Consider the following 9,710-nt stretch of genomic DNA (forward strand, 5'->3'; position numbering starts at 1 on the left):
CCAAAGTAGGAGGTGGAACAATGTTTTGTGTAGTATGTTATGCCAATTGAGCTTGATGTCCCCTGTGACTGTGGTCCCGAGCCCACAGGTTCAACTATTTGGTCCCTCTGGGTAGCTGGCTATGACCAAGAAGTGACTACAGCCTTGTCCCTTGTCAGCTTTACTATACACCTGGGAATTCAGATCATACAAATACCTTTATAGGACTATTGTCTGCCAACCCTATACATGGTCTTGGGTACACTCCCCGCTTCACAGACATACCTAATAGTTCAGCCTGTCCACCCATCTATCTACCCATATACCCATGTTTACCTTCACTGACAACACAGTACTGTATGTGCAAAAGAGTTCATCTTTGTGGTCTGTACCTCCAATGTACCCCTCTATGTCTTCCTCTTCCTCAATCCCACCATGCAGATCACTCACATTTGGTAAATTACCCTTCTCTCCACCCAAATCAATACTTATCTCTACTTATCTAACAGAAACACTGCCTTTTCAATGATGGAGTTGGTCCTGTTTAATCAACCTGCCACCAAGTTGCTAGCTATCACCCAATTAATGGTGCCATATTGGGGACTCAGTTGGTTTCTGCTGCTGGCAGATTGAGCACTCAGCCGTGGCTGTAGCCATGTCAGCCTTGGTGAGTGGAAATCCATGTTGCTGAGTCATGTAAAACATCTGTCCCTGCCACTATGGCTACATTGTTCATGAGCCCATTGCACAATGACAGGAATGGCTGAGGAAAGAGGCTAATTGGTATCCACAGAACAAGTAATCCTATCAACTTGATTGTTAAAATCCTCCGTTGCCATGGTGACCCTTTAATGAGCATGCACATGAGACACAAATATCTTCACTTTACTGGCCCATTCAGAGAGGTCTATCCACATGCCTCTTCCATATACCTCCCTGTCACTGATTTTCCAATTATTGTGCTTCCAGGTCTCTGACCAGTCAGCCAAACCATTGGCCACAGCCCATGCCCATCTCTCTTTTCAATTAAAATGAATAACCAGGTGCACTGCTTGAAGTTCTGCTTACTGGGAAGATTTCCCTTCACCACTGTCCTTCAAGGAGGTCCCAAAACAGGCTGCAGTATTGCCGCTGCCCACTTCTGAGTAGTGCTGGCATATTGTGCAGAACTATCTGTAAACCAGTCATGAGTTTTCTCTTCTTCAGTCAACTGATCATAAAGAACTCCTCATGGATGCATAGGTGGCAGAAGGAAGGTAGTGTGACAAGAGTGAAGACCAAGGACATTTGGTCCACTTACTCATGTAACTTTCCTGCTTGAACCCAATTTCATATATACTTCAATTTAATGATGGAGTGCTGCTGTGCATGTTAGACTTCATGACTCTGTGAGTCAGACAACAGTCAGTTTATGATGGGAAGCTCAGGATGCATGGTGACTTGGTGGCCCATAGTTAAGTGTTCAGTCTCTACAAAGACCCAGTAACAAGCCAAAAGCTATTTCTCAAAAGAAGAGTTGTTATCTGCAGAGGATGGCAGAGCTCTTCTCCAAAACCCTAAGGGCCTGTGCTGTGATTCACCAATATGGGCCTGCCAAAGTCTCCAAACAACATCTCTATCTGCCACTAACACTTAAATAACCATTAGATCAGACAGATCATAGGGCCCAAGAGGCAGAGTGGCTTGTTTGGTAGTCTGAACTTGTTAAAGAGCCTTCTGTTGTTTTGGGCCCCACTCAAAACTAGCAGCTTTTTGTGTCACTGGATAAATAGGTCAGAATAGCACATCCAAATGAGGAATTTGTTGCCTCCAAAATCCAAAGAGGTCCACCAGGCATTGTGCCTTCTTTTTAAACTGTAGGAGGGGCCAAATGTAATAACTTATCCTTCACTAGAAGGAATATCTCTACATGCCCCTTACCACTTGCCCCCTTGAAATTTCACTGAGGTGGAAAGCACCTAAATTTTTGTTGGATTAATTTCCCACCATCCAGTATGAAAACGGCTTACCAATAAGTCTAGAGTCATTGATACTTCTTCTTTACTAGGTCCATTAGCATAATTTCATCAATATAATGGTCTAGTGTGATGTGGAAAGGAAAGGTGACCAAGGTCCCTGAGAACTAATTATGACACAGGACTGGAGAGTTCATATACCACTCACATAGGACAGTGAAAGTGTATTGCTGGCCTTGCCAGCTGAAGGCAATCTGCTTCTGATGTTCCTTTGTAACCAGAATTGAGAAGAAGGCATTGGCCAGATCAATAGCTGCATACTAAGTACCAGAAGATGTATTAATTTGCTCAAGCAATGAAATCTGGAACAGCAGTTGCAGTTAGAGTTAAGTTTATGATAATCTACTGTCATTCTCCAAGATCTATCCTTTTTGTACATAGGCCAAATAGAGTCAAATGGGGATGTGGTGGGAATCACCATGCCTTCATCCTTCAAGTACTTGATTATGACACTAATCTATGCAATCCCTCCAGGAATGCAGTATTGCTTTTGGTTTACTCTTTTCCTGGGTAGGGGTAATTCTAATGGTTTACCTACCATAATAGACCTTACTCCACATGTTAGGGATACAATGTAGGGATTTTGCCAGTTTCTGAGTATGTCTATTCTAATTATGCATTCTGAAACTTGGGAAATCACTACTGGATTGGTTCGGGGACCCACTAGACCCACTTTGAGACATTCTTGAGATAAGACTCCATTAATAACCTGACCTCCATATGCCCCTCCTCTGACTGGTAGGCTACAGTGATGTTTTGGGTTTCCTGGAATTAGTGTCAGTGTAGAGCCAGTGTCCAGTAAGCCCCAGCAAGTCTAATTATTTCCTTTTCTCCAATGAACAATCACTCTCATAAAAAGCCTTTAAATCCCTTTGAGGAATGGTATTAACAGTATAAATTTTTGACAGTATAGTGGAGTCTTTCCTCAAGGGGACCCAACTTCCTCATTCAAGTAACTGTGGGTCTGTAAACTGGCTCAAGTATGGTAATTGATTGAGGGACCATCACTCTCTATTCTGGTAATTCAAATTAAACTGCCATTCACTTAACTTAAAATCCTTCCACTTGCATAGATCAAGTAAATATGTAGTAGACTTCCCATTATTTCACTCCTGGGGGCACCATGCTTAAGCAGTAAGTCCCTATGAGCAGACTATTCTGATTACTGCTTTGACTCTTCTGTCCAATACAGTAATCATGCCCACTGTGTCTTTGGCAATTAAGTGCCACCACTTAGCCCTTACCACCCCTGATGTAGTTAGGGCAGTCCCTACTATCGATTCTGACATATCTAAGGTACCAGTTACAGCAGTCTTCAAAGATTCTGGGGCAAATATATAACTGTCGCATCATGGATTATAAAACACAATAATTTTAAAGTGACAGTTCACCCCCAAAATGATTTATCAATTCAGCACCATCCCATAAATACCCCAGTTAGTATTTCTTACAGAAATTGGAAAGATTATTCTAAAACTTATGTGAAAATGCAAAGGATTTAGTGTAGCTGAAACAATCTTGACAAAGAAGAATAAAGTTGTAGCACTTACCTACTTGATATTAGGATTTATTTTAAGGATACAGCTAAAAAGAAACTATAGCATTGGTGAAAGCATAAATAGCTCAATGGAACAGAATAGTGTTCAGAAATCTATCGCACTTTGTCAGTTTGACAAATGTGTTGAGCTAATTAATGAAGAAAGGAAGGTCATATTATCAAATGGTACTGCAACAAGTGGATATCTGTATGGAAACACTGAACCTCTATCCCTGCATCACAACATACAAAACACTTCACTTGAAAGGTATCATAGATAGGAAAGTTAAAACTACAAAGCTTCTAGAAGAAACCATGGAGACTATCTTCATTATGTAATGTTAAGCAAAGAATTCTTAGGACAAAAAATGTACTAACTATAAAGGAAAAAGCTGATGTATTGGATTCCAAATTTTGAAACTTTTATTCTTCAAAAGATACCATTAAGAAAATGAAAAGGCAAAAATCTCAGCAGGAGTGAAAATATTTGCAAAACATGCATCTAGAAAGGACTCTATCTAGACAGACAGAGAGATAAATGTCCTTTCTCAGATACACATTTTACAAATATTTCATGGCAAATATTTTGTTACAAACATATTTACCACAATTTGATACCTACAATTCAGTTATAAAATACATACAACCATTTTTAAAAAATGGGTAAAGGACTTGAACAGAAACTTTACAAAAGAAAATGTAAAGTTGACAGCAAAAACATAAAAAGATGCTCAATATCCTTAATCACAAGGGAAATGCAAATAAAAGCCACAATGAGATACCATTTCCTAGCCAGTAGAATGGCTATAGTGATAATGATAAAAGCAAATATTGCCAAGGGCGTGGAGCAAGTGTAAATTTCATGTATTGCTGGTTAGATGATAAAAAGTGGTGTTTGGCAGTTCCTTAAAAAGTTAGCATCCACATATCCTATTTTTAAGCAATTTCCTTCCTAGGTATTTATTTGAGAAAAATAAAGACAGATTTTCATAAAAATTTTGGTAAAATGTTCATAGCTGCTTTGTTCATTAATAACTGAAAAGTAGAAACATCCCAAATGTTCCTCAGAAGAAGAATCGATACATTCAACCATTACTTTAAAACAAAGATTAGAATGTAAAGGCACAGGGAAACGAAATTAATAGAAATGGAACAACCGTAACAGAAGTAGTGAGTGTCCACACACTGTGAAGATTGTAAGCAATATCCCTGAACTATTGGTGTAGCCGCTGCTGAATGAGAACCTAAACTGCTGTGTAAACTTTCACTAAAAACACAATAAAATATTATTTTAAAAAAATATTTAAAAATAAAACTGAAAACACAATAAAATTCTATTTAAAAAACTATAAAACAAAAAAATAATAAACTCACTCCCCCACCCCCCAAAAAAGGAGAATGGATCAACAAATTGAGGTGTATTCCTATAATGAAATACTATTAAGCAATGCAAATAATAAACCGCTGACACATTGTGTTATTTTTGTTAGTGGCCATCAGGTCCATTCCGACTCATCCTGATGAAGCACCGTCTGGTCTTGTACCATCCTCACAATCGCTACTTGTTTGAGCCCATTGTTGTAGCCACTGGGTCATCCAGCTCGTTGAGGGCCTTCCTCTTTTTTGCTGATCCTCTATTTTACCAAATATGATGTCCTTCTCCAGGGACTGTTCCCTCCTGATAACATGTCCAAAGTATGTGAAACAAAGTCTTCCTTTTAAGGAACATTATGGCTGTACTTCTTCCAAGACAGATTTGTTTGTTCTGGCAGTCCATGATATATTCAGTATTCTTTGCCAACACAGTAATTCAAAGGCATGAATTCAGTCTTCCTTATTCTTTGTTCAGCTTTCACATGCATATGAGGCAATTAAAAATACCATGACTTAGATCAGATGCACCTTAGTTTTCAGAGCGAAATTTTTGCTTTTTAACTCTTTAAAGAGATCTTTATAAATTTGCCAGAAGTGTATTGAACTGCAGTTAAAAATCTGTGCATATATGCCTACATAAAAATAATTATACTTTTTAGATTAGACAACTGAAGGAAAGACATGTTAAATGACAAGTTTTTATGGCAGCAAGTGAGCTCTAAGTCTTAAATATGAGAAATTCCAAACATAGAATTTAGCAATATATCTTAATGTTTTTCTCAATATAGGGTAGCCTTTAAATTAACTGATATGCCTTAAAGCAATGCAATTCTGAAACATTTGATTTGTAAAAACTTTGTTATTCATTCATTCATTGTACACATTTGAGCACCTTCTTGTCACTGGGAAACAACGTTGGAAACCAAATTATCACAAGGTTGATTAGTGGGCATGGACATAAAATCTGAGTTTCATTATTCTTGACCTCTGACTCAGGGCACTCAAGGAAGCAGACTCTGTAACAAGATTGTGTTTGTCGAATAGAAAGTACCTGCATGGGAGCTACCAATATGTGCCTCCTTCACTTGGCTATTTTTGCTGCATTCATTACCAAACCTCTTCTAAAGATTTCCTTTCTTTAGATATATTAAATGCCTTCTGTGTAACCTAGCTGTTGCTGGTGATCTACAGACACACTAAGGAGACTTTGTATATCTTTATTCCAATCCATTGTGTATTAGCTTCATAACTTAACTATGAAAGAATAAATTTAGAAGCAAGCAGTTTGCAACTTATCAAATCTATTCCTTAACAAAATATGTGTTCTTTTTATTACATTCCCTTGAATATATTCTATGAATATAAGCATATTAAATGACAGTTTCATTGTTTTTATTTGCCATTGAGTCACCTCCAACTCATGGCAATCTGATGTATATAACAAAGTGAAATGTTGTCTTGTTCTTGGCATCTTCATGACTATATTCTCCTTATCAGTATATTTTATTGGATGTATCCATGGATGGATGGATGGATAGATAATTGTACATCCTCTTGAAGATATTCAATATATAAAAAAATCATCTTTTGAATATAGTTTCATTATTTAGTAGGAGAAACTTTATTTATGCTAATTTATTTCTAATCCATTTAAAGTAATTTTCTATTTTGCCAACTTATCACCATTTAAGACATTGTTCACCACTTTGAATGAATTATCTGAATGTGCAGAATTGAAACCCCAAAACTTATAGCAGTTTGTGTGGAGTTTTAGTTGACAAGTTTTCACAGCCGTGTTTGGAGTGCTTAGATTTGTCTCTGTGTCATTTCCCCAGCTGCTGCTGCAGAACTCTTTCAGTATAATTAGTTTCCTCTGTAATTCTACCTGCTTTATTTTATTCATTAAAAACATTCTGAGAAGGAATGCATAGTCTTCATCATACTAGAAAGTCATGGTAAAGATACAAATGATCTAATATGAACTAAAGGAAGAGCTGGGACAGAAAGGGGATCCTATGCTAGGGAATACAGGAAGAGATTTGCCATACAGCATAAGCTGGGTCCCAATAAGGAGGAAAGATGAAGCATAAAAAAGAAAGGGGGACAAGACAGGGATGGGGTCTTAGAGTCCCAGAAACCTAGAGTCTTGGCTCCCTGCTGTCTTCTTGGCCATAAACTTAGCAAATCTTCTGCTTCGATAAATTTGGTGAATTGATGTTTTGACAACTTAACACTTCTTTCTGACTTGCTAAAGCATGCCCTAAAATAGATGAATGGATAAATTCCTCAGCCCTTTTATTCTGTTAGCTCAAATAAGAGTGAATGAATGCTCTATCTACCACACTGAGATACCACTTCACATCCCCTAGGATGGCTACCATCCAAAAGACAATGGTAACAAATATTGTTGAGGTTGTGAAGAAACTGAAACTCTTACACATTGGTGATGGGAATGTAAAATGGTGCAACCACATAGGAAAACAATTTGATAGTTCCTCAAATGGCTAAACATAGAATTATCAGATGACCCAGTGACCCCACTCCTAGGTGTGCCTAATAAGGGAAACAAAAATGACTGTCTACACAAAAACTTGTTTATTATTATTATTAACAGTGAATAATTTCTAATCAAATGCTTTGCTCTTTAGAGCAATCAAAATATCCTTTATGGTTGCTTATTGTCCTTCACAAGCCCTGCTGATTTGTACTCTTCTTTTAATAGGTGCAACATAAGAGATATGATGCAATTCTTAAGCGTTTGCATTGTCAGGTGAACAAGCTTCAATCAAATAGAAGGCAATGGCAATGGAACATTGAACAACTGGAAAAAACTGCAGCTGAACTAAGAAAGCACATTGGAATACAAGAACAACAGTGTCATAGGGCAATGTGGTGCCCAGACCGTGCCAACTCAAATTATGAGCCAGACTGCTGAGAAAGTCCTTTGGATTCTTAACAACCAGCAACCACTCTCAGAGGTCTGTCTTAATGACAGATATGTTTCTCCTTTTTTGAATCGGTCATCCATTTATGAAAGTTCATTCCAACCATACCATTGATAGTAGTAGATAGACAATAGGAAGGTGTACTAGAGAATACTGGAAGACACTAGGGATGTTCTCAGTGTGTAAGATGTACTTAGAATGCCTGTTTATAACCATGTAGCATTCACCACTATAAAACTAAAATCAAACCCATTGCTATCAAGTTGATCCCAACTCATAGCAACCCTATAGGATAGAGGAGAACTTCCCCATAATGTTTCCAAGGGTACAAATCTTTATGAAAGCAGATAATCTCATCTTTCTCCCACAGAGCAGCTGATGGGTTTGAACTGCTAACATTTTAGCCAGCAGCCACCTGCTTTAACCATGATGCAACCAGAGTTCCTTATTCACAACCATAGTTAGTAAAAATCTTAGAAGAAAAGAAAAACTTAGATTTCCATTTATTTAAATTGTTTATCTATCTATCTATCTCTATCTATCTATATATATATAAAGGCTGTCTATTTCAAACTTTTTATTAGAACTTTTCTTTTATTACCAATTTCACAGTAGCCCATAAATATTGACATTTACAATAATGTTGTTATATGGTCAATGCTTCAGACATTTTACTCAGTTTTCGTTTTTATACAGAAGGTAGTAATTGTTATTTTCTTTGTTATTAGATAATCTATTTTTAGAGTGTTGTAGTGTATAAAATTTTTGAACACTTCCTTGCTTGTAATTCTTTATTCCTAGTTTGTAACCAAATTAAATTACAACATTTTAAAAGGCAAACATGTTGTTGTTAGTTGCCATCAAATTAGCTCTGACTCATGGTGACCTCATGTACAACAGAATGAAACAGTTGCCCTGTCCTGCACCATCCCCATGACTGCTGGCACACTGAAGTCCATAGTTGTGGCCACTGGGTATTTTGAGGGCCTTCCAAGCTAGGGGGCTCATCTTCCATCACTACACAGGACAGTATTCTGTTATAATCCACAAGGTTTTCTCTGGCTAATTTTCAGAAATAGATTGGTAGGCCTTTGTTTCTAGTCTGTGTTAGTCTGCAGGCTCTGCTGAGACCTGCACACTACTGTTGACCCTGCTGGTATTTAAAATACCAGTGGTGGCATAGCTTCTAGCATTATAACAACCACAGTGCTACCACCTAACAAATGATGGTGGAAGGCAATCATGCAAGCTCATAAAGGAAGTACTGACCAAGACTAACATACATATTTTTTTCTCATTGGAAGGCAAATGCTATGTGCCACGACAACAAATCAAATTTTAACTTGTCCCTTTTAAGATAAAAAGACTCTCTCTCATGGCTCCACTGAGTAAAATGCTGACAAAAAGGAACAAAAAATTATTGAAGATACAGTTTTAAAATATTTGCTTTTAGGATTTAATGATTTCAAAACAACTTTGAAAAGATATCTCAATTCCATTTTCTTCCACTTTTATATATACCTCAGATTCAATAAGAGCTCTGGTAGTGTAGTGCCTGAGGCACTTGACTGCTAACCAGAAGGCTGGTGGTTCAAACCCACCAGCCACTCCTCAGAAGGAAGGTTGGGCAATCTACGTCCGTAGTGATACTGCCTCAGAAACCCAAGGAGAGGTGGCTATGAGTCAGGTCTGACTCGATGGCATATAAAAATAACAACAACATCCAAAGAAGAAAACTAGACTCATTGCCATCGAGTTGATTTCAACTCCTAGCGATCCCTCCTTGGGTCTTCAAGGTGGTATCTCTATGGAAGTAGATTGCCCCATCTTCCTTCTGAAGAGTGATTGCTGGGTTTGAAC

At 37.7% G+C, this 9,710-nt stretch overlaps 1 protein-coding gene across 1 annotated transcript in view; it reads left to right on the forward strand.

Moving 5' to 3' along the window:
* CCDC122 (coiled-coil domain containing 122) overlaps window positions 1-7,840 on the forward strand; it is a 92,537-nt gene extending 84,697 nt beyond the window's left edge. The window contains exon 5 of the mRNA XM_042781912.1: window positions 7,628-7,840. Coding sequence (XP_042637846.1) covers window positions 7,628-7,840 — 213 coding nt within the window. The remainder of the gene's footprint in view (window positions 1-7,627) is intronic.
* Window positions 7,841-9,710: the final 1,870 nt, after the last annotated feature.

This window comes from Orycteropus afer, unplaced genomic scaffold (genome assembly GCF_000298275.1).
Source record: "Orycteropus afer afer isolate SDZICR_OR568_19922 unplaced genomic scaffold, OryAfe1.0 scaffold00194, whole genome shotgun sequence".
NCBI classification, from domain to species: Eukaryota; Metazoa; Chordata; class Mammalia; order Tubulidentata; family Orycteropodidae; genus Orycteropus; species Orycteropus afer.